At 35.2% G+C, this 27,505-nt stretch overlaps 1 protein-coding gene and 1 long non-coding RNA gene across 2 annotated transcripts; both read right to left on the minus strand.

Annotated features, from left to right (window-relative positions):
* Nucleotides 1-5,031: 5,031 nt before the first annotated feature.
* On the minus strand, nt 5,032-6,945 carry LOC146733755 (uncharacterized). The gene is made up of 2 exons (XR_014926706.1): nt 6,807-6,945; nt 5,032-5,262 (listed from the first exon to the last, which is right to left on the minus strand). It is a non-coding gene; the product is annotated as an uncharacterized LOC146733755 (long non-coding RNA).
* Nucleotides 6,946-8,883: 1,938 nt separating this feature from the next.
* On the minus strand, nt 8,884-18,845 carry LOC144359456 (polycystin-1-like protein 2). The gene is made up of 5 exons (XM_085490938.1): nt 18,841-18,845; nt 17,238-18,292; nt 15,125-15,384; nt 11,129-11,264; nt 8,884-9,926 (listed from the first exon to the last, which is right to left on the minus strand). The coding sequence occupies exons 1-5, from the start codon at nt 18,843-18,845 to the stop codon at nt 8,884-8,886; spliced, it is 2,499 nt and encodes an 832-aa protein (XP_085347064.1).
* Nucleotides 18,846-27,505: the final 8,660 nt, after the last annotated feature.

Raw genomic sequence — 27,505 nt, forward strand, 5'->3', positions numbered from 1 at the left:
TAATACATGATTGCTTATTCTGAAACGAGTCATTATGATTTGTTACAGATTACACACATCAGCAAAATACAGTTCAAAAGTTTTAAAACTTTTATTGATATTATATATTTTTTCTACAAAGTTTTTAAAATGTTATTAAATGTACTTAGTATTAAGGTAGCAGATGATTTTAACAAAATTATTTATTAAAAAACACATTGGTATGAAATATGTACTTCCGTATTCGTCTATAAGTTTCCAAAACTTATTTGATGAAAGCACTACTCAATTTTGAGTAACTTGGCCAAAAATCAAATCACAAAGTTACAGCATTTGCAAGTTACACAGATCAAAAATCCAAAGTGTTGTCCCATTTGACTTCACTACAACAAATCCCAACATGCATTGCTGTTTAGATTCTGCTTCAGGAGCTAGCTGAACACAATTACTAGAAACCTAGGAGATATGTAACAGTAGATGTCCACTAGGACACTGTGATAGCATGGGAAAAATAGTGTCCTATAAAATCATCATGGAAAATGCTTTACATTGAATGTGTAATATAGTCCATCCACAATCGTTGAACAGAGAATCTTGCATGTGCTTGATGGCACCTTAAGATGCTGAAAATTTATCCACAACAAACCCAAAGAACAACTTTGTATTGTTCAGCTATCAGCAAGGAAGATATTTTGTGTATACCATACATGTAGCTGTAAAGGCTCGGAACAAATGAAAATTACTGCACTTGTTTGATATGATCTGATATGGTAGGTTTAACATACTACAGGAATAAGACATGTGGCTCTACGAATAAGTGATTGTCGTCTTTATATAGTCCATGTTCGGATGAAGTCTGGAACAGTTACGTGTAATCTGTGTGGGCGTACATTCTTTACGAGCTGCATATAAGACAAATCTTGACCGATTCGCTTCAAAAATTACACATACTTTAACACTGTCAGGTTACTTTTATTTGTAAAGTCTATTCGTATGCTTTTTGCATTATCCCAAATCATGAAGCTATAAGCTGTGCAAAATGACTGCACAGAATTTGTAGTTAAAAAATGTGTATTGTTTTGAGATGAAATAAAGGATATTTGCTTTGGTTTGTTCATTTTATAAGTCATAAAGATTATGAATAGGAACTTTTATTCTAATGTGTGCCATGGTGTATATATTTTAGTCCCCCGTTTGGACGCAGTTCGAAAACGGGGACTTGTGTTTTGATCTCCGTGTGTGCGTGCGTGCGTGTGTGCGTGCGTCCGGACCTGTATCTTAGAAATGCCTGTACCAATCACAATCAAACTTCACACATACATCATACATGATATCATACATATGCACGTCATTTTGTTTTACGATCTGATTCAAGATGGCCGAATGGCGGACATTTTTGTGCTAAAAATCATCAAAATCAAGCATTTCCTGGCTGTTTACAGATGGATTTTGTTCAACCCTTGTATATACATTGGACATTATAGGACCTTAATAAACATCATTTTGTTTTACGATCTGATTCAAGATAGCCGAATGGCGGACATTTTTGTGCTAAAAATCATCAAAATCAAGCATTTCCCGGCTGTTTACAGATGGATTTTGTTCAACCCTTGTATATACATTGGACATTATAGGACCTTGATAAACATCATTTTGTTTTACGATCTGATTCAAGATGGCCGAATGGCGGACATTTTTGTGCTAAAAAATCAAGCATTTCTCGGCTGTTTACAGATGGATTTTGTTCAAACTTGATATATACATTAGACATTATGGGACCTTTATGCAAATAATTTTGTTTTTCAGATAACATTCAAAATGGTTGACTGGCAGCCATTTTGTCTTAATGATGGGCTTCTAGACCCATATCTCTGACTTGTTTTGACTGATTATGTTAAAATTTAAATATTCATTATACATCATGTCATGGACAGATATATTGGTTTAACGATCCTATTTAAAATGGCTGAATGGTTGTCATTTTTGTGCTAAAAAATCATCAAATATCAAGCATTTCTGGCATTGATGGATGGATTTCGTTCAAACTTGGTACATACATTAGACATTACAGGTTCTAGATGCACGTCATTTTTTTTTTCAGATCAGATTCAAAATGGCTGTCTGGTGGCCATTTTGTTTTAATGAATGGGTTTCCAGACCCGTATGTCTGACTTGTTTTGACTGATTATGTTCAAATTTTTGACTCCCGTGTGCAAAGCACAAAAAATAAGTCTTTGCAGTGTGTGTGTGTGTCTGTCTGTGTGTGTGTGTCTGTCTGTCTGTGTCTGTCTGTGTGTGTGTGTGTCTGTCTGTGTGTGTCTGTGTCTGTCTGTTCCACTGATATCTCAAGAACCATACATCAGTTTTTGATGAAACTTGGTGCATAGATGCTCTGGGCCAATGCGCAGATTTGATTAGGTTTTGGTAAAAATCTATGCATATTAATTACCTAATTTGCATGATAATTAGCTGATTTTTAGCTGTTCCATGACTGTTCCACTGATATCTAAAGAACTACTCATTGGATTTTGATGAAACTTGGCACACAGATGCTCCAAATTAATGCGCAGATTTGATTAGTTTTGGGTAAAAATCTGTGCAATATTAATTACCTAATTTGCATAATGATTAATCAATTTCCGGCTTTTCCACTGATATTTCAAGTAGTAATCATCACATTTCAATGAAATTTGGTACATAGATGTCATAGGACACTGCACAGACCTGATAGTTTTCAGGGTAATATCAGTATATATTAATTAGCTAATTTGCATAATTAATTAATTTTCAGCTTTTGATATTTCAAGTAGTAATTATCACATTTCAATGACACTTGGTACATAGATGTCATAGGACACTGCACAGATCTGATAGTTTTTAGGGTAATATGAGTACATATTAATTACCTAATTTGCATAATTAATTAATTTTCAGCTTTTGATATATCAAGTAGTAATCATCATATTTCAATGAGACTTGCTACATAGATCTTCTAGGATTATGCAGACACCTGATTAGTTTTAATTGGATATTAATTACCTAATTTGCATAATGTTCCACTGATAGATAAAGAACCACAAATTGGATTTTAATGAAACTTTTAAAGAGAACTATGCAGAAACCCAATTAGTTTTTGGTAAATATTTATGCTTATTTATCTCCTAATTAACATAATTAATTAACACTGATATCTCAATTACTGATCATCACATTTGAATAAAATTAGGTACATAAATGCTCTAGAACAATAGACAGGCCTGATTAATTTTGGGTTAAAATTTGTTCATATTAATTCTCTAATTAGCATAATAATTCATAATGTGTTTGTTCTGTTCTGTGCATATTAGTTACCTGATTTACATAATTAGTTTTCAGCATTTCCATCAATATCTCATGTACAAGTAATTTTGAATTAATTTTTAATGTGTCTTCAATACTCCCAGCACACAGGAGTTCTTTCTAAGCTTTCTTTGATTAATATTCATTATACATCATGTCACAGATATAAGGATATATTGGTTTGACGATCCTTTTCAAAGTGGCCTAATGGTGGCTATTTTTGTGCTAAAAAAATCCTTGAATATCAAGCATTTCTGGCATTTATGGATGGATTTCGTTCAAACTTATAACATACATTAGACATTACAGGTTTCTGATGCACGTCATTTTATTTTTCAGATTGGATTCAAAATGGCTGACTGGCGGCCATTTTGTTTTAATGATTGGGCTTCTAGAGCCATATCTCTTTTAATAAATGCTTTGACTGATTATATTCAAATTTTATATATTCATTATACATCATGTTATATATATATACATGTATATAGAGAATATTGGAATACCTGATGTAGATTTGGAATTAGTAGAATTTAACCAACCAATTACTATGACAGAGGTGAAGAAAAATTTGGATAAACTGAAGGCTAATAAATCACCTGGCCCAGATGGAATTCCTTCTGAGTTTTGGAAATTTGCACCTTTAGACATCTGTGATCTGTTATACAGTCTATATAACAAAGTTTTTGATCAAGGGGTGTTTCCTATAGAATGGAGCAGGGGATTAATTTCCCCAGTGTACAAAAAGGGTTGCAGGGATGACCCAGCAAACTATCGAAGTATAATGCTTTTGAATACTATAAGTAGAGTATTCTCAGTGATAGGTTAAGTAATTGGTTGAATCGATATAATACAAGACATGACATGTCATAGCCCCCGCTCAGTTTGTGTCAGAGTGAATTAATTCATTATGAGCTGTATTAAAATTCTGTTATTAAATGTTCAGAATTGATGTGTTACAATTTTAGGGGGTGGGGTAAAAATTTATTCATTTGGCTTTTCTGAGACAATTTATAACTTGTTAAACATATAATGCGATGTGCACTTGTAAACAATTATTACCTGTCCCTGTACCAACTTTGAACAAAACTGGATGACATATCTGAGAAAAAGCTGTTAACAGCTAGAAAAAGCTTGTTTTTTTTAGATTTTTGAGGGAAAAAATGGCCTCCAAGTCGTAAAACTTTATCCAATCAAACAGGGCATGAATGACACTGAAAGTTGCAACATATAATTTGTCCAGTTTTTGGTTTGGATGTAAATTGGCAAACATGATTTCTATGGCATTCTCAGCAAGAACACCAGAGAGCAAACAAGTACAACAGGTAAAATGACATGCAAGTATGCAAATCAGATCTGCAAATATGTTGAAGAGTCAGTGTTGTGTCTGTTTGGATAAACTTCTTTGTACAACTGTATTCCTAATACAAGAACACCGTCAATCACAGAACTGTTCCAGCGAAAAACTTCTGATATTTCAAACAGTAACAGAGCAAAGATACCGTTTGTCATACAAGTACTAGCACCAGATGAAGAACTGAGAAACTGCAATGATCCTTGGTGTACATTACCTGTGTCAACAACTTTACTTCCCATGTACTTCATGTACAGATCTACATGTAGTTTATGGCCCTGAATTAGTTTCAATATCTCTAAATAAGGACAAGAGTACTTCTCATATGACAATGATACAAATAAAGTGCAAGAATCAGGAAAAAATATTATCAAGTTTTTATTATCATACATTAATATTAACAAATCATGTGAAATTGAACTTTTATGTACAGAGAAACACATATGGTTGACAGCACTTCTCAAAAAAAAAAAAGACGACCTGCAAAACTTTATACAATTGTCAGACATGCAGCGAATAGTATGCTTTTGTAATACATTGTATATGCAGTTTCAGTGGCTTTGCTTTCCGAGAAAAATATTCTGGCTCTGCACCTGAAAAAAACAAAAAAACATTTAGTCAAAATTAAGCAGAGATTGTAGCATATATGCTCCCATTAGCTGTTAAATTTAATTAAAAAAGATATTTTCGTACTGTCTTTTCAGTACGAAAATATATTACTTAATATATCTATACCAGCCAGAAAGAAATTGCAAGTTTTCACTGAGCAATTAGGAATATACATGGACATCAATTGATGCATTTCTAGCAATATACTGTTTGAAAGGCTGCAAGATGTAATGAAGTAGCGAAGTAGCCTGACTGGCTGGGAAACTGCACAGTACATACAAAAATGTATGCTCATGATATATGAGCAGCTCCACCAAATATAAAAATATTCTTTTCATAGTTATGACTCTAATGTGAATGTGATTTTCCACTCTTTAGCAATAGTAGTTAGAGTATTGTATTGTACTGTATCGTACAAGTTTATTGTGATTCTATGTGTTTGTAATATTATTTAGCTTTATTTAGCATTCTGTTTAGTTGGTTAACTTTACTGTATCTTAATGTAGTTCATTTTATTTTTATATGACCATAGAACAACTCACTGTAGTTTGTTTTAATGTTGAATAAAAATTAAAATCAGTCACTGTATATTGGTGACGTATTGCGCAAAATTGTTGCAAGGACAATACTTTTCTCGATTTGCGTGTCGTCGTGCGTCGATAAAAAATGCATGAAATAGTCGGCAGTATCGATCAAGTTCGTCTAGTGTGACATTCGTGGCTGGCGACAAGTTAAATATATATTAAATAATATCCGAAGTTTTGAAAAAAAAAATTATGACTATTAAGTCAACATCATTAAAATTGAGGATTACGTGAATTTGACCCCTCCCTAATATTATTTCACATATCCCTTAAAAACATGGCCGCCGTTAAATCCCTCTCAATCGAGGTCCGTAATTTATTTTCCTGCTCATAATGGAGATAAATTATGGTAGCTAAACATTGAAATTGCCACCCTGACTTCAGTACCGAAATAAATAGCTGATTGGGAAAATGTGTCTCTGTTGACGAGGTTCGATTTATCGATAAACTTCAACACCGCATGGAGGTCCCAGTCACGAGTGCAATAACGCACTCGGGTATCATATTTACTTCAAAGGTAATTTAAAAGTGATGATAGATTCATTGATATTGAATTACAGTACTTTTCAATTTCATCATTGCTTTCAAGCAGTCACGGTTGGCCGAACTTGACTTGTGTTTTCTCGATAATTCTAGTCTAATATGTCGTCACGAAACCAAGTTTCAATCTGCTACAGTTGCCAATGAACACCGGAAATAGCAATCGTACATAACTTTTACATTTTTATTATTCCAGTATTTTATATGCCAAACGTTATTCCCAAGCCTCCTAAATGACGAGATAGACTTTCGATTTACACGTTTCATAACCAGTTCTTGAACTAATAGCAGGACTGTTTTTCTGGCAAAATATGACACTGTGCGATCGCTAGTTTCTCACTAAAGTCAGGACACAAAAGGATAAATCAAAGTTCATAATAAATACTATAAGCACAGTTTCTTACCTTTGAGATAGAATTTAATCTATATAAGCCTTGTGCAAAGAAAGATACAGTCCCGAAATACAATACTCTCAGACGAAATCGCCGCCAATTTCTTCAGCGGTTGGACCACAGGGAGCCCAGGAACTATAATCAACTACAAGTTATCGCAGTCTCTATGAGCGGGGGGGGGGGGGGGGGGGGTATCGGCTGGTATCTAGTGTAAGTCTATTTCTTACCACTAGATACCAGCCGATACCCCCCCCCCCGCTCATAGAGACTGCGTATTACAGTTGATTATAGTTCCTGAGCTCCCTGTGGTTGGACTGGCGCATGCGCAATACGGTATGCCAGTTCTCTTGCGAGATGTCGTTAAAACTCGGATTTTTCCGGCACATTTCGGCATTTGTACTAGTAAAATGTTGAAAATCACAGAAAAACACAATGAAACTTTGGCGAATCAAAAAAATACTTGCCGTGCATATGTATGGCATTGAGATATACATTTGCACCAATTTGGAAAAAAATTGGACAGAGCATATCAAAGTTATAAGAGGTAAAAGATGGACGGACAGACAGACGGACGGACAGAACCCAATCTATAAGCCTTCGTCTGCGAAGGCTAAAAAACCATTATGGGGTTGGGGGGACTGCAGCCTGATCTTGCATGCAAAGTATTTGACTGTAAAATATTGCCAATTTTGTTATACGGTAGTTGTGTGTGGGGAATGCGGGGTGTAATAGCTGACATAGAAAAAGTACAAAATAAGTTTTGTAAATTTCTATTGAGAGTTAGTTTCAACGCTTCCAATGCTGCAGTAAGGGGTGAATTAGGGAGACACTCAGTTAGAGTTTATGTTAATATTGAAATGGTCAGATTTTGGCTGAAACTGATTCAAGAGGGCGGCTCAACTATTTTAAAGGAATGTTATAATTATCTATACCATAGAGCAGAAGGGGGGTCTAAGTGTTGGTCTTTAGAGATAAAAAATATTTTATGTACATCTGGTTATGGACATGTATGGTATGAACAAAGAATTGATAATAGCGAGATGTTCTTCAGTGAATTTAAAAGAAGATGTTTTGATATATCTAGACAGAATTGGTGTGCAGAAATTAATAAAAATGTAAAGTTTCAAACATATTGCATGTTTAAACAAGATTTAATATATGAAAGATATCTTGCTGCTATTTCGTTGGCTACTCCTATCTATTCATGTGCTATAACTAGAATTTCTTGTCATCCCCTAGAAATTGAAAATGGTAGAACATTGGATATTCCACGTGACCAAATATTATGTCCATTTGGTTGCAGGGTCACAGAGGACGAATATCATTTTACTATGGTTTGTCCAAAATATGAAGCACTTAGACAAAAATTCTTACCAAAATATTATTTTTCACCACCAACCAAGATGAAATTCATTGCATTGCTACAGAGTACTAACTCGTATATTTTACTAAGTTTGGGTAAATATTTGCTTAAGAGTTTTCATTACAGAGAAACTGAAATGGAAGTATATAGTGTGGAATAAAGAAATAAAAAAAATATATATATACCTACATGTATTCAAAATGGCTGTTTCAGAGCAATATCTCTCAATATGGACAAGTACTTGTTTGACGATCAGATACAAATGTCAATCATTTTAATGTTAAAAAAATCATATTCCTGACATGGTTATATTCCAGCTATATTACTACATGTATAAACAAAACTATATATCTTCAATTTGATAACTAACGGGGAATCTGCCATGCATGGCTTGTTTTTTCTTGGGATGAATATATATCATTCATTGTCACATACATAACATGACATTTACATGTATACACACTTGTACCAAAACCCATTTTAAACAAAGAGAATTCAATGTGCTTAAGGTTTTTAAAATTAAATACACAACAGAGACTGTTCATTGCACCATAGTTTTGTGATAATAGTGCTCATTTCATTCACACAGTTAATATTTTTTATAATAAGTATTAAAGCAAAACTAAAATTTTGTGTTAAAATTGTTTTATTTAAATATTTAAAAGTGTAATAAGAAAGGTATACAAGTTACAATGAATGAGAGTATGCTACTCTTAATTAAAAAGTTTACTGATGTTTCTGATTTGCATATGAATTCATCATAATAACACTAAAAACTGGAACTAACATGAAGTAAATTGTGAATGTGAAAGTAGCAAAAACCATGCGCCCAAGAATCACACTGTACGCTAATAACTCCTTCATGTGGTACTCCCTAATCAGAAGGCTCAGCAAAGACAAGAATGCATCGGATCCACTACCAAAGTCTGATACAGAGTGGCCAAAAACAAGGTAACAGAACTGTGCATAGATTAAAACCACCAATATGATTGTAGCAGTGAACCAAAAGATAGATGTAGATGCGCCACTGATGCTCAAATACAGCAAATTATTAATATTCCCAACTTTAAATATTAAATGGACAAATTTAAGAGTTCCCAGCAGTACTATAAAATAGGACAAGACTGAGTACACTTTATCACACATAGCGACAGTATAGAAACTGGTGAAAATGTCTCGGTGTGACTTGTATTTAGAAACTGTTGTCTGGAAATCTAAAACAAGCTGTACGTAGAAAACTAAAGCAATCCACAACATGATGATAATTAATAAATTGACATAGTTCCACACAGAGAGGAAGTATCTTCTGCCAAGACAATTAAGCCTATGCATTTCTACATACATCATATAAATAACATAAAGAAGATACAAACATGCAACATAGTCTAAAGCGTGCCAGAGCTTCTGGAATTGAAAAGTGTAAATTTCATAGCTGGGTGCAACGTTACCAGTCAGTGGAGATTCCATTAAAAACGTCAAAATGCTGATAAGATTCACATGCTCATTGTACATAACGAATTCTATAAAGTATGCCTCGTTATTAACATTTAACGAACCTGAATTATAAATGTCATTAAACATGGCCGAACTCTCGTCAAAAGTGGACCCCAAGTCAATTATATGACCCCCTCTTGGGTACAGATCAAACTGACCAATAAGGTAACTGCCTTGAGCTTGATTTGATGGTTCGTATTGCCAGCCACTAGATGGAGTGTATAAACCGTCTTCACTCAATTTAACGTTACAACCAGATTTTGTAGCACATTGGTCTGAAACAAAATGTAATTTTGGTTTCAATATTTCAAGAGACTTATTTGCATATTATGTACCAGTATAATAATCTTCTATAGTGTCACTGAAGTGCACTATATAGACTATATCCAGTCTATAATAGGACATTGTACATGTATGGTTGCAGTGAAACAACTATGAGTGGTATTGCCACACTATAATATATTTTTGCTTTACAAGTCTTACCAAGTTTTTTTAACAATAAAAAGATGAAAATGGCTAACATAGAAAAGAGTGCAGTGCTGGTGAGTTATCACAAAAAAACAAAATATTTGTGTCCTTTGCTAAGTTTAAGCTGCTATTAACCAAGTTTCAGCCTAACACTACCTTTTCTGCATTCACTATCCATACCACTGTCACTCTCTCTGGTTGATAAACTAATCAGACAAATTCTCACATATGGTAGTGATGTATGGGGAGATGAAATTACACTAAAATCACCAATTGAAGATGTACATATAAATTATCTTTGTTTTCTCTCGGGGACATTCAAAAACACCACAACAATGGGTTTATACGGTGAACTTGGACGTTACCCATTGGAGACTTTTATAGGAAAATAAATGATAAAATATTTTAATCGTGTAAAGAACTCGTCAAATTCATTATTAAAACAAGCTTCCCAAGAAAATAAAGAAATTAATAGTAAATGGTACGCTAATATAGATTTCCTTTTGAATAACATCAACCAGTCTAACCTGGCCAACAGCAATGAAATTCTAACAGCAAGGCAATTAGGACAAATTAACAAAAATATACAAACATCATTCATATCAACTTGGAAAAGTGAATTACATAACAACAATCGATCAAAACAAAATAATAAATTAAGAACATACAGAGAATTAAAAAAAAATATTGAGATGCGCGAAAATTTAACTAAATCCTGCCTCAGTGACCATAACTTGACACTGGCAGACACAAAGGAATACCCCTTGCTAATAGATTATGCAACCTTTGTGATCAGAACGAAGTTGAAGATGAGTATCACCTAATGATGTCATTCCAAAGATGTACCCCCGAATTAAATGTCCTATTTGAAATGGCAAAAACCAAAACTCTAAAAATTTGCCACCATAGACACAATTCATAGCCTTGCTAAACAACAGTGGTCTAACACTCCCTGCAGCAAGGTACCTAGGTAACACTACTTATTCTACATTCACTATTCTATACATACCTGACTCTCCTCTGATAAGTCTCAGCCTAACACTACCTAATAGTCTGCATTCACTGTCCATGTCATGAGTGTCGTGGTACAATTTTGGTATTAAAGTCGCATTCATCCAACTGAACATATCACTGTATGTTGTGATCTGTGGGCAAAATATATACATCTCTCCTCAGAAGAAGTTATAAAGTCTAGCTAGTCTGTTTAACTACAAGTCTGCTCTTCTAACTGTATCTTGATATTTCATTTTACAACAAGTCATTGTCAATGACACGTCCCCGTTCCGTTCATATTTGAGTGACATATACATTCAAAGCAGATCATGACCGAAATGCACCTGCATATGTACAACACATTGTGCTAAATCTGAACAAAATCCATCCATGCATGACTGAGATCCGGTTCTGGAATTGTGAAAATACGTGATTTTGATGCATTTTCGGCCTTAAAATGGCCATCATTCCATTATTGTTAAGCAGATCATGAAACAAATGCACATATCTATTTGTGACATGATGTACCATGTGTGTGTGAAGTTTGAACTTGATCAATCCAGACATGTCTTGGATACGGATCCAGAACTGAATTCTTTAACAAAATGGCCGCCAGTCGGCCATTTCGAACTTGATCCGAAAAAAAAAAGACGTGCATCAAGGTCCTATTATGTTTAATGTATGTACCAAATTTGAACAAAATCCATCTATGCATAACTGAGATACGGGTCCGGAATGGTGAAAATGTGCGATTTCAATGCATTTTCGGCCTTAAAGCGGCCCCCATTTGGCTATCGTTAATGAGATCATGAAACAAATGCACATACATATTTGTGACATGATGTACCTTGTGTGTGTGAAGTTTGAACTTGATCAATCCAGACATGTCTCGGATACGAATCCAGAACTGAATTCTTTAAAACACAAGTCATTGTCAATGACACGTCCTCGTTCCGTTCATATTTGAGTGACATATACATTCAAAGCAGATCATGACCGAAATGCACCTGCATATGTACAACACATTGTACTAAATCTGAACAAAATCCATCCATGCATGACTGAGATCTGGTTCCGGAATTGTGAAAATACGTGATTTTAATGCATTTTCGGTCTTAAAATGGCCATCATTCAGCTTTTGTTAAGCGGATCATGAAACAAATGCACATATCTATTTGTGACATGATGCACCATGTGTGTGTGAAGTTTGAACTTGATCAATCCAGACATGTCTTGGATACGGATCCAGAACTGAATTCTTTAACAAAATGGCCGCCAGTCGACCATTTCGAACTTGATCCGGGAAAAAAAATGACGTGCATCAAGGTCCTATTATGTTTAATGTATGTACCAAATTTGAATGAAATCCATCCATGCATAACTGAGATCCGGGTTCGGAATGGTGAAAATGTGCGATTTCAATGCATTTTCGGCCTTAAAGCGGCCGCCATTTGGCTATCGTTAATGGGATCATGAAACAAATGCACATACATATTTGTGACATGATGTACCTTGTGTGTGTGAAGTTTGAACTTGATCAATCCAGACATGTCTCGGATACGGATCCAGAACTGAATTCTTTAAAACAAAATGGCCGCCAGTCGGCCATTTCGAACCCGATCCAAAAAAAAAATGATGTGCATCAAGGTCCTATTATGTTTAACCCTTTGCGCCCCAATGCGGCCATATACGGCCGCTTATTTCAGACCAAAGATAACCCAATTCGGCCGTAAAAGGCCACCCGTTAATGCACTGTCAAAATCCCAATGCGGCCGTAAACGGCCGGTATTTCATAGATTGAAACAGAAGTTGATTCTGATCTCCCATGATCTTTGCATGAAAAAATAAATTGTTGATGAAAATAATTAGAAATACAGGTACGTTCAGACTGAAAATTATATACGAATTGTCCTCGTACTTTTCTTGTACAACGGGTTTTTCGGACGGTGTCTGTGAAGAGCTGTGACAATTTGCATAAATAAACAAACACAGCGGCATGTTTGGTGAAAGTTCATTTATTCTACCGCAGTTTTTATCCAAAATAAACGCATAATACATATAAAATTTATATTCATCTGAACTGGAAACATTATTTAAATAAATTACCTATATAAAATGTTGTTTTTCCTTGTCGGCGAGTTTTTAATGTCGAAAAATCAGACTGTCATCGCAATCAGTCTTGCGTGCCAGCAGAGGTCAACACGTGAAAATTGCCGTAGTCGCTGGTTCCGTAAAAAAGGCATCCCAGTTTCGTTGCTATTTTTCACTGCAAGTCCTTATTTCGCCTCTGTTGTATTTCCACTGGATATCCATGTATTTTTTTCATTCACAGTGTTCAAATATCGCTTTAAAATGGGGGTTTTAAACGGGAATATCCAATGACCTCTGTAGGCCAAACGACACTGTCATCAATTACCGTTGGTTTGAATATTTAAACACGATCACTGTGTCGTTGCCCCGGCAATTCCCGCCCTACTGTTCCATGTGTATATTCTAATAAAGAATCCTGCCAAATAAGGAATACTTCTTCCGAATATATGAATAAATTACACACTAATTTGACTGTGGCGGGAATATGCAAGGTTTTTCAGTGGTTGACAGACACGATCATTCAGTTGACCTCCACTGCGTATTTGCATTTGTTTGTAAACACAGCTGACTTGTAATCGAACGAATTAAATTCCTGTAGAGTATTTTTGGATTTTTTATGCAATTATTCACAACTATTTGTATGATACGTTTAAAGTTTTAACTCAGTGATGAATTTCCAAACTGTGAGCGAACAGCAGACTGCGGGCCCCAGTACCGGGATGCCACAACAACCGGCCGACTCGGAGCTGTCATCGCAAACTGATCGTGACGCAATTCTGAGATTTTTCGATGAGTCTGATTCAGACACTGAGTTTGAAGGCTTTACAGTGGAAGAAATAGACGAAGGGAGATTGAGATGTGAATTGTTATGTCAAAATACCAACTGTGGCAGTGGCAGTGACATCGATTCTAATGAACTGTTAGACTTGCTGAATGCCGATGCCGACAGTGACTCGGACTCTGATGCCGATGACATCGCCGATACACCAAACATCTGGTCAAATGAAAGGACCGACGTGAACATTCCAGCACATGACGACCAGTTTTCAGGACCAAGACATGGTGTTTGTTTCGACGGGGAACCACTGGATTTTTTTAAATTATATTTTACGGACGATTTTTTGGATTTGTTGGTCGGGGAAACAAATAAATACGCTAGACCATTTCTACCTCCATGGCTAGACATAGACAGGAAGTTACCGGGCGCGTAGACCGGCATTGGTATGAAACGGACAGAGATGAAATGAGTGCCTATTTCGGTGTTATCATAAATTAGAAACCAAGTGAATTGTAAATAAAATGTGTTTTTTTTTAAATGAAATGAAACTACAGTGTCCTAGTCTTCTTTTCCCTGTGTACATGTCAACCTACCTGGCTCACACTGAATTGGTAAAAAGTTTTGGGTTATGGGAGTACAAATATGCAAATTAGTAATGGGCCCTGCAACATTGTTGCAACAAAGTATCTATGGTGTGCAAAGGGTTAATGTATGTACCAAATTTGAACAAAATCCGTCCATGCATAACTGAGATCCGGGTCCAGAATGGTGAAAATGTGCGATTTTGATGCATTTTCGGCCTTAAAATGGCCGCTATTCGGCTATCGTTAATCAGATCATGAAAAAAATGCATGTGCATATGTCCCATATAATGTGTGATGTATGAGTGAAGTTTGAACTTAATCGGTCCATGCATGTTCGAGATACAGGTGATCACGGACGCACGGACGGACGGACGGACGGACGCACACAGGGCAAAACATAAGTGCCCGTTTTCGGACTGCGTCCGAACGGGGACTAATTAACAAAATCAACTAGAGGACTTAACATGGCAAATTGGCCAATACTTTCTGGTACAATAAACTCTCATAGGCTGTTCTCCTAATGACCAAAGTGAAGAGGATAACTATATTATGTCTTTACCTTTTGAAAGTCGCCAACAAATCTGTGTTTTAGAGCTTCGTTCATTGTGAAAGTCTGAGAAACATTCTTGCTGAAAGCTATGATGAATACCAGTGCTATGAATATTATATAACTGACAACTTCCCTTAGTGTATTGTAGAAGTTGTTTTTCCTTTGGCAATCTGTTATGCTTGTGTGCAGTGGTGGATGGTAGCATGGCTTCTCTCGAAGATTATTTATTTTCGCCAATTTTTTTTCTAAGCATTCCATTTGCACTGTACCTGTAAAATTCAGTATAAAATTTATTAATGAGAAAATTGTGACACCAGAAATGTACATAATGAGCTGAAATACAGAGGGGCCCAAATACTGATCCTAGGTGGTGGATAACAAGTGGAAAGTGGCTACTAGTATTTACAGGTCCTAAGTGACGGGCTCTGAATAATGTTTACTAACTGATGTAGAGGGTGCATACTGATCCTAAGTGGAGAGTGCCAACTACATACTGATCCTAAGTGGAGGATGCCAACTACTGATCCTAAGTGAAGGATGCCAACTACATACTGATCCTAAGTGAAGGGTACCAACTACATACTGATCCTAAGTGAAGGGTGCCAACTACATATTGATCCTAAGTGGAGGATGCCAACTACTGATCCTAAGTGAAGGATGCCAACTACATACTGATCCTAAGTGAAGGGTACCAACTACATACTGATCCTAAGTGAAGGGTGCCAACTACATATTGATCCTAAGTGGAGGATGCCAACTACATACTGATCCTAAGTGAAGGGTGCCAACTACATATTGATCCTAAGTGGAGGATGCCAACTACATACTGATCCTAAGTGAAGGGTGCCAACTACATATTGATCCTAAGTGGAGGATGCCAACTACATACTGATCCTAAGTGAAGGGTGCCAACTACATACTGATCCTAAGTGAAGGGTGCCAACTACTGATCCTAAGTGAAGGGTGCCAACTACATACTGATCCTAAGTGCAGGGTTCCAACTACATACTGATCCTAAGTGGAGAGTGCCAACTACATATTGATCCTAAGTGGAGGATGCCAACTACATACTGATCCTAAGTGAAGGGTGCCAACTACATACTGATCCTAAGTGAAGGGTGCCAACTACATACTGATCCTAAGTGAAGGGTGCCAACTACATACTGATCCTAAGTGGAGGATGCCAACTACATACTGATCCTAAGTGAAGGGTGCCAACTACATACTGATCCTAAGTGAAGGGTGCCAACTACTGATCCTAAGTGAAGGGTGCCAACTACATACTGATCCTAAGTGCAGGGTTCCAACTACATACTGATCTTAAGTGAAGGGAGCCAACTACTGATCCTAAGTGAAGGGTGTCAACTACTGATCCTAAGTGGAGGGTATCAACTAAATACTGATCCTAAGTGGAGGGTACCAACTACATACTGATCTTAAGTGAAGGGAGCCAACTACTGATCCTAAATGAAGGGTATCAACTACTGATCCTAAGTGCAGGGTATCAACTACATACTGATTCTAAGTGGAGGATGCCAACTACATACTGATCCTAAGTGAAGGGTGCCAACTACATACTGATCCTAAGTGAAGGATGCCAACTACATACTGATCCTAAGTGAAGGGTACCAACTACATACTGATCCTAAGTGAAGGGTGCCAACTACATACTGATCTTAAGTGAAGGGTGCCAACTACATACTGATCTTAAGTGAAGGGTGCCATCTACTGATCCTAAGTGAAGGGTGCCAACTACATACTGATCCTAAGTGAAGGGTGCCAACTACATACTGATCCTAAGTGGAGGATGCCCACTACATACTGATTCTAAGTGGAGGATGCCAACTACTGATCCTAAGTGAAGGGTGTCAACTACATACTGATCCTAAGTGCAGGGTACCAACTACATACTGATCTTAAGTGAAGGGAGCCAACTACTGATCCTAAGTGAAGGGGGCCAACTACTGATCCTAAGTGAAGCGTGCCAACTACTTATCCTAAGTGAAGAGTGCCAACTACATACTGATCTTAAGTGAAGGGTGCCAACAACATTCTGATTCTGGAGGGTGCCAACTACTGATTCTAAGTGGAGGTGCCAAGTATTAGAATTAAAGACACTTACTTGTGTACAAATGATGTTTTCTATTTTTCCTGTGCATATAATAATTCAATATAGGTTGCTTGCAAAAAATAACTGCTAAAACAGCAGCTAATATCAGTATAACAGGCTGAACAATAAAAACTGTCTCCAAGAAAGTCAAGACAAATGATGTTAGCAAATCAAGGGACAATTGCACAGTGAGCTTCAAACCATAGAAGATAATGAAAAAGATTGGAACAATTGTTGTAGCTATAACTGAACACCATCCTATGTAAATACACCATTCTGGTAGATTGTATCCAGTTGTGTAGTGTCTTCTGGTCAGCTGCATTGTTGGTTCAAATTCAATGTCCTGCAGGGATACTTTACTCTGTCCATAGTTTTCAACATCACTGTTTCTTGCATCTATTTGAGCATCATATGCTCTCCAAATGCTACTACCACTATGAGCTGTCAAAAAAGACTCATGAGAGCCACTATATTTATCATGATTTGTTTCCAATTCATATCGTTTGAGTATTTTCTTCAAGTTATACCTGACATCTAGAAGTGACTTCATTAGAGGAGCCATATCGTGCGACAAAGTCAGCCCAATTGACACATGATCCATTGAATAAAACTCTTCAGGTTCACAGTGATACAATCTGCTATCTCTGAATGACATTTTGAAGATGAGCAGAATTGCCAAGTTGATGGGAAGAGAGATGAGTGCACATTCTAGGCCTGTGATCAGTTGTGTCACTGTTAAAAATCCAAATATGTCTTTGGCAGAAGGACTATCTGAAGTAAGATACAATGTGCTATTAACTAACGAAGTAAACAGTACAAACGAAACAAAGCAAGATAACTGCTGGAATCTTGAGAGACAGCAGTCAGGAGCATTGGTGAAGTAAAAACACCATGGGTATCCATTGCTGAGGAAACTAACAATCGTGGATATGAGATTATTCCCTGCTACATGTGGTGTCATAGTGAATACAGTATCTACTCTGCTATCTATTGATAACCATGAGTTACAGATAAAATTCCAATGATGACTGGTCTGTATATCATCAATGATCACATAGCTAACAAACCTACAAAAAACAACAACAAAATAGGTAATTTATAGCAATACATGTCTAATATACAGGAAAATTGTCTTTATACTATAGTTGTCTTTAATAGACCTTTTTCCGTTCACTGCAAGATCCTGTATTATGCGTAAAAACAGGACAATAGCATTGTAGTGACGTCTAAACTTACAAACCTAATAGTATTTTTTGTGTGCTATACATATTTGATGATGGTCAATTTTGTTGAAGTATAAGTGTATCTCAACTCCATATTCTCCACTGAACTATAAAGAAAGTCAAGTACTGTCTGAGTGCATACTTTTCAGTATCTTCGTAATAACCTTATTATTATACATGTTTTCCTCCCAAGGATACATCATAGGAATGCCAAAATACAAGTTTAGAACAGATTCAGCAAACCTCTTTGTATGGGGTGCCGTAAAACTCTGAGGGCTACCATGTCTGTTTTTATTATTAGAACATGCTTATGCACGTAATCGTTCCATATTTGGAATTAGCATTTCTAATATGGTAGGATGAAAATACCCTAGGCAATACCACAAAATTACGGCATGTTATAACTTATAGTGTTATGGTGACAGATGTATAATAATATGTAATAGCAGTAGATCTATAAAACTACTCAATATCAGTTAACTTACCAAGAAGCACTGTTACCAGAATTATCTGTCCAAAGTCGTACAGACCGTATATCACCAAGGGTATGGTGAGTTGTCAGTTGAAAGGTGTCAACAGAACCACGCTGCAGTATGGGTCCTGGATTCAGTACATGTGTATCACTGCTATCCAGCGTACCATACAGAATAACAGCAATGTTTGAAGTGGTTCCAGCACCAGGTCTTACACCAGTACATATAGTGATATTGTAGCAGTATTCATTGAACGGATCATTGTCTTCTAACAATCTAACCTCATCCTGTTGTCAATGAAATGTTAAAATACATTAATACACATGGACATGTTTGAGTGTGTTACAGGCGTCCTTCCTAATTTAGTCAACGTGTATCATATAATTACATTTGTATGTCACAGACATTCAAACACTTTCCTTTGTTCACATCAGTCATAGAAATAATACATGCCAGAAATCATGTATTCTAATTTATATTGTGGAATGAATATAGTTGATGGGATACACATCAAAGCATGATAATTAGTGATTTTCCATTCACTACGAGATCTCACTTAATTTTTATTTTGATCTTGAATTTTTCTTTTCTTTTTATATTTAATGTCTATCCTCAAATGTGTATAGCACATTATCATGAGTTCCAATACTCAAAAATTAGTTTTTCATTTGTCAAAATACCAGGTGATGTTTTGAAACCACTACTACGCTATGACCTTTATTTGTTCTATTTCACTCACAACACTGGCTCTCACACTGAATGGAAAATGGTCTATTGTTCAATGTTTATATAATACTACATTTGGACCCCTTTTTGCTGCACATATTCAATAGAAGTGCATATTGACTCAAGTTTATTGTACGCTGGGGGCATTAATTGATTATTTTGACCACAGAGACACGTCTGTTGCTTATGTATTACTTTTGAGCTTCTTTGAAAGCAAATATGGTTTACAATATTTGTGCTAACATAATATCAATGCAGATGATGACTGTTACGGTACTTACCGTCCTGGACAGTCTATCCCGCCAGTGTGCCAATACTGCACATACAATATATACGACAATTAAACTGACAACAGTACAGATGATGACAGGATTGTTTAGCTTCTGTACATATTTTGAATCATCATACAACCTATATGAGATGGGTAACTGACTGCGTCCAAAGAAAGTTAAATGATTGCAATCACATTCCAGATTTGAGAAACTTGAATAAGGTGAGACCTGTGAAGTAAATCAAATATTCTCTCATTAACAGTTTTAGATATTGCCATAAAAATACATCAAAAACTTCCACATACCAACCATATAATACATTGTGAATTATTTTACTTCAATCTCATGACACAAACTTTGTGAGACATGGAAAATTACAAAAAAATATATATAAAGCAGTTGCAAATTTTGCATATTGCAGCACGTATACGCAATGCATTATGGAAAAACACTTCCCATTGTACACAGTGGTAAATTATTACCACACTGCAAACTCGCTAAATTTATATAATTAACAATATTAAAATTCATATCAATTTAGTATATGAAGAAATAATTTCACAGTAGAAACCAATGCACAAATTTGTGCCACCCTAATGGCAATAACCCATAACACTGAATAAGATGACATAATTTTCAATTTGGTCAGATTTTCTTTCAGACAGGGGAATCACAGTGACTTGTGAAATTTCCTATTTAACGCAAAAATGTCTCACCTTTACTTCATGCTAAGTTTTCATCATGATTTGTTAAAAGGTATTTTGAATTAAGTTGAGCAAACATTTCTCGTGTTTTTATTGTAATAGTTTAGCTGTACATAATCACATCAAATAACCATCTGTTGAGTTCAAGGCAAGACTTTATAAATATACTCAAATGTACAATATATTTTGCAAGTGAAATTCTCAATGAATATATGCATGGAAAAATATATTATCCCATTCCAAAAATTTGTAACAATATTAATCGATATCAATAAACAATTCATGTATATGATTTTCTTTTCTCCTGTTTCACTAAAACATGTTCACTTTAAAAATGCATATTTTCACCATTAATAGTAATCATGCTCGATTTAAAAATTGATAAATTTATTAGATATTTTACAAAACAGTATAAAATGTTTTTAAGAAGCACTTGTTTGAGCAATATGATATATGATTGAGTACTTTCACCATGAAATTCACCAGTTGAATTATCATATTTTTGAAATGTAACCCTCTGAATTTAGAAGAGAATCAACATTTCCATGTATGAAAGGAAACCTGCTCAAGCAAAGAGATTATAACAATTTTTGTTTAAGATCTTACCTGACAACCTTCTGACATCCAATTTTCGTTGATGGTATTCCAATAAAAACAACTAGTCTCACCAATTGATATTGATATATTAAATTTATCATCCTCTGGGTTAAAGTAGAGAGCTACAGTATAAAGGCCTGGTCCTGAAAGTTGCCATGGTTGTATTATAGCTGTACTATTTAGCTGCAACATGACAACATTATCAGCGTCATCTCCATCTACTGACCCATCATAGTGCATATGCAGTTTGTAAGTTGGGTTTTGTAACTCATACGATGTATTGACTTCCAGTAATAGAGAGGATTCTGATGATGTAATGTTGATGGTAAACAGTGTAGCAGTGTCCTTCAATACCACAGCGTGTATAACTTGAATATCATTTGTATCAGGAATTGACATTTGGATAGGTTGGCTGAGATTTTGAACAACAAGTGGTGTTGTGTCTTCTTCAACCAGTTGTAGACTAACTACTGATGATGTTATTGGACTTGATTTCCAACTGAACGGATTATCATAAAAATGCTGCATCTATAAATTGGATGAAAGAGTAACAATGGATGTAATTGTCAATGTTATACCCAGTTAGTTGTACATTTATACATAGTAACATTTCAAGTTTGCATACCAGCCAGCGAGACAATAATTGGCTTTTAGTCCAAGATCCATTTAACAAGTTGCACTCTGTTAAAATACTTAAGAATTTAGTCACAAGAACATGAATCTAGTACCTTTACTCCTACAACCACAGTTAAATCTTCATCATTACTTGTGTTGAACAGGACACTTGAATTAGGTAGCCTAAACCATGCATTGTCATCATCTTGAAATACGCTCTCCCCTATGTTCCCCTTCTCCCACTTGCCAAGTACCAAAGAAAAAGTAGGATATGTCAGGATACTAGAACCTTCTCCTGCCACTCGGCGGTTCAATAATACATCGCTTATACTATCCACCGTATCAACAGTACATGAAGACACATTCTGTGTAAGTAAAACAATAACATATTATTTAATATGATGAAAGATTCCTTAACATTCTCTGTGACTGGTTGGCAGGAACCAGGCTATCATCAGAATATTTGCTGCTGCTATTAAATACTTGTATATATGCATGTTATTTTTTTTAATAATACAATTCAAGGATAACATAGTTGAAGTAGATGAACAACTGTTGATCCGTGTACAAGATTTCATGCAAGAAATGTTGTAATGATTAAAATGACAATTTACTAGTAACCCTTTTCCAATAAAGGCTATACATTGGATCAGATTGTAAAACAAAGTGCAGCGCTTGTACCTCTTAAAATATTTCATGTTTAGCAACTTACAATCAAATCAGTGACAAATACCTGTAAAACGCAATACAAAAGAAAATACACAAATTCCCCCATATGGATAATTTGAAATTAAACATAGGGTATAAATGGTGTGCTTTACATATTGTCTAATAGTCATAGGGGGTGTGGCTGTGAAATGTTTCCTCACCGTATATCAGATAAACATTTCTTTAGTACCTCTCCTGATTGCATATGTTCAATAATAATAACCTTTCTGACTTGACCAAGCAACAATTCCTTTTGCTCCTTGCTGCCAATGATCCATGAAAGTGAGGGAGTACAAATGTAGTTGTGTCAATTCCTGCTCCTTGATTCTTCACCAGAAAATCAAGCCTTAACTAGTCAAGGAAACACTATGTTGTCCCCACAGATTGCAGCAATCAGAAAATCAAAGAAAGCTTAGAAAGAACTCCCGTGTGCTGAGAGTATTGAAGACACATTAAAAATTAATTAAAAATCAAAGAAAGCTTAGAAAGAACTCCCATGTGCTGAGAGTATTGGAGACACATTAAATATAATTCGAAATTACTTAGCTGAAAACTAATTATGCAAATCAGAAAATTAATATGACCAGATTTGAGTGTAAAACTAATGAGGTCTGCGCAATGTAACAGAAAATCTATGTCTCCAAGTTTAATTGAAATGTGATTAGAACCAAAAAATTATGAATTATTATGCTTATTAGGGAATAAATATGAACAGATTTTTACCCCAAACTAATTAGGTTTGTACATTGTCCTAGAGCATCTTTGTACTAAGTTTCATTGAAATGGAATAATTAGTACCGTGAAAACTCCAAAATTTCGACCCCTCTAAAAATTCGCCCGCCTATTTATTTGCCGGGTTTCGGTGTTTTATTTACCTCCAAATTTTCGACTCCACTAAAAATTGCCGACTCATTCTTATTCGAAAATTGCGACCAGTTTTAGTTTTCCCCCAAACGAAAAAAAAACACGATGTGAGCGTTCAAACGGGACCTTCCTCGAAGGCATGAATCCGGGTTTCTGATTGACTGAGAGATTTTTATTTTATTGGTAACGAAAATATATTCTAAATAAACGTTTCAAATAAAAACGAACACAAAAATCTCGGCATGCTGAGTTTCTGAATTGTTGATTATTACTGTACTCAGTAGTGATTATAATAATGTACACAAAATAAATGTGTTGAATGGTTATGAAATACAAATAAAAGTCAACTTAGTTTCATAGTAAGCGAATGATTCCGGTCTCGTATAAACGTTTGATGCTGTAGGATATCCGCCATGTTCTCTTAGGTCAAATAGGTCAAATCGCTAATTAACCAATCAAAAAGCTGGACGATGCCAACGTGTTCAAATTACCATAGCTTATTTAAATATGTTAATGTTATTGAACGCAATGCGGAAGAGATTGATGTTGTAGTACGATATTTTGGCTTGGATTTTGATGCGAAAACGGCATGATTTTTTTTAAATAAAAAAATTAGTTGTTTTTAAAAAATAAACTGGTCATCTGAAGAATAATTTAACATTGTTCACAGTGATAACAGCTCATTCTCGAAAGGAAGCTTACCCGCCCACGCTAGTCACGATAAAAATCATACACGTGTACTCTTGAATAGACAAACGTCAATGACTACGGTAAAACTTAGACTCTATTTTAGCCGGCAGGATTGATTGAAATGTCCGAAAAATGACGCCAAAATACACCTTAAAAGTCCCATTTTATTTTCTTAAATCCCATTTTATTTTTTAATCCAAGGGCGAATTTACGGCAGAATTTGGTCCCTCAAATAAGGGACACGTGAGCTTTGATTCTAACCGGATACATTGCACTGGGTCGGGGAGATAGTTTGCTAAACTTCCATGCATCTTTTGTCCAATGGGTACCTGTACTTCGAACATTCGCAAGTTTTTCTAGGTAGTGCGAGACAGCTTTGTCTTTTGACCTATTAGTTTTGTGCTGACCTCTTCTCCGCGTCTTGATGTTTTGTTTTGCTTGTCATAATACTCACTGATTGATGACTTTGTTTAGATTTTGAGTTACAACTCGGCCACGACCTTTGCTTTTACCGTGAAACATGAGGAAGTTTACGTCAATTGACGGACATTGCATTTTTTAAAAACTAATGAAGCACACTGTCTATCATCCCCATTTTTTCATTTGCTGATTTCTATTCTGAAAAATTCGGCTGTCCGAAAATGCACCTTAATTTTGACTCTAAAAACACGTCACATTTCTAACACCAATTATTTAAAACCGGTCGAAATTTTGGAGTTTTTACGGTACTTTAGATACCAGTGTGAAAGCTTAAAATTGGTTAATTATGCAAATTAGGTAATTAATATGTACAGATTTTAACCCACAATTATTCAGGTCTGTCTATTGTCCTACAGCATCCATGTACATTCATTGATATGTGATGTATAGTACCTGAGATATCAGTGTGAAAGTTGGTTAATTATGCAAATTAGGTGATTAATATGCACAAATATTTACCGGAAACTAATTGGGTCTGCATAATTCTAGATTCATTGAAATGTGATGATTAGTACTTTAGATATCAGTAGAAAAGCTGAAAATTAATTATGCAAATTAGGTAATTAATATGCACAATTATTTACCCAAAAACTATTCAGGTCTCTGCATAGTCCTAAAGGATCTATGTACCAAGTTTCATTGAAATGCGATGATTAGTACTTGAGATACCCGTGGAAAAGCTGAAAATTAACTAATTATGCAAATTAGGTGATTAATATGCACAAATATTTATCGAAAACAATCAATCTCTGCATAGTCCTTGAGTATGTAAGTACCAAGTTTCATTGAAATGTAATGCTAACTACTTATATCAAATGCTGAAAATTAATTAATTATGCAAATTAGGTAATTAATATGTACTGATATTCTCCTAAAAACTATCAGGTCTGTGCAGTGTCCCATGACATCTATGTACCAAGTTTTATTGAAATGTGATGATTAGTACTTGAGATATCAGTGGAAAAGCCGAAAATTGATTAATCATTATGCAAATTAGGTAATTAATATTGTACAGATTATTACCCAAAACTAATCAAATCTGTGCATTAGTTTGGAGCATCTGTGTGCCAAGTTTCATCAAAATCCAATGAGTGGTTGTTTAGATATCAGTGGAACAGTCATGGAACCACTAAAAAATAGCTAATTATCATGTAAATTAGGTAATTAATATGCACGGATTTTTACCAAAAATTAATCAAATCTGCGCATATGTTCAGAGCATCTATGTACCAAGTTTCATCAAAATCCAATGAGTGGTTCTTTAGATATCAGTGGAACAGTCATAGAACAGCTAAAAATTAGCTAATTATCATGCAAATTAGGTAATTAACGAGCATGGATTTTTACCAAAACCTAATCAAATCTGCGCATTGGCCCAGAGCATCTATGCACCAAGTTTCATCAAAAACCGATGTATGGTTCTTGAGATAGCAGTGGAACAGTCGGACACACATACACACACACACACATACACACATACACACACACACACATACACACATACACACACACATACAGACACACTAACTGCAAAGACTCCCATTTTGTGCTTCGCACATGGGAGTCAATTACTTGTACATGAGATATTGATGGAAAAGCTGAAAACTAATTATGTAAATCAGGTAACTAATATGAACAGAACAAAAAAATTATGAATTATTATGCTAATTAGAGAATTAATATGAACAAATTTTAACCCAAAATTAATCAGGCCTGTCTATTGTTCTAGAGCATTTATGTACCAAATTTTATTCAAATGTGATGATCAGTAATTGAGATATCAGTGTTAATTAATTAAAAAAATATGTTAATTAGGAGATTAATAAGCATAAATATTTACCAAAAACTAATTGGGTTTCTGCATAGTTCTCTTTAAAAGTTTCATTAAAATCCAATTTGTGGTTCTTTATATATCAGTGGAACATTATGCAAATTAGGTAATTAATATCCAATTAAAACTAATCAGGTCTCTGCATAATCCTAGAAGATCTATGTAGCAAGTCTCATTGAAATATGATGATTACTACTTGATATATCAAAAGCTGAAAATTAATTAATTATGCAAATTAGGTAATTAATATGTACTCATATTACCCTAAAAACTATCAGGTCTGTGCAGTGTCCTATGACATCTATGTACCAAGTGTCATTGAAATGTGATGATTACTACTTGAAATATCAAAAGCTGAAAATTAATTAATTATGCAAATTAGCTAATTAATATATACTGATATTATCCTAAAAACTATCAGGTCTGTGCAGTGTCCTATGACATCCATGTACCAAGTGTCATTGAAATGTGATGATTACTACTTGAAATATCAAAAGTTGAAAATTAATTAATTATGCAAATTAGCTAATTAATATATACTGATATTCTCCTAAAAACTATCAGGTCTGTGCAGTGTCCCATGACATCTATGTACCAAGTTTTATTGAAATGTGATGATTAGTACTTGAGATATCAGTGGAAAAGCCGAAAAATGATTAATCATTATGCAAATTAGGTAATTAATATTGTACAGATTATTACCCAAAACTAATCAAATCTGTGCATTAGTTTGGAGCATCTGTGTGCCAAGTTTCATCAAAATCCAATGAGTGGTTCTTTAGATATCAGTGGAACAGTCATGGAACAGCTAAAAATCAGCTAATTATCATGCAAATTAGGTAATTAATATGCATGGATTTTTACCAAAACCTAATCAAATCTGCGCATTGGCCCAGAGCATCTATGCACCAAGTTTCATCAAAAACTGATGTATGGTTCTTGAGATATCAGTGGAACAGACGGACACACATACACACACACACACATACACACACACTAACTGCAAAGACTCCCTTTTTGTGTTTGCACACGGGAGTCAACAAGAAGACAACAATTTCACTCCGCCTCTGACCAGAGGCTGAAGTGAGCAAAACACT

Source organism: Saccoglossus kowalevskii, chromosome 16 (assembly GCF_978046115.1).
Source record: "Saccoglossus kowalevskii chromosome 16, keSacKowa6.1, whole genome shotgun sequence".
Taxonomy (NCBI): Eukaryota; Metazoa; Hemichordata; class Enteropneusta; family Harrimaniidae; genus Saccoglossus; species Saccoglossus kowalevskii.

Excerpts from the sequence above, each read along its gene's own strand:
- LOC144359456 (XM_085490938.1), bottom strand. Across the intron at positions 15,385-17,237 it reads AAAACATCATTTGTACACAA|GTACAGTGCAAATGGAATGC; the intron begins GTAAGTGTCTTT and ends TGAATTTTACAG. Across the intron at positions 11,265-15,124 it reads TTGTTGGCGACTTTCAAAAG|ATCACAACATACAGTGATAT; the intron begins GTAAAGACATAA and ends TTTTGCCCACAG.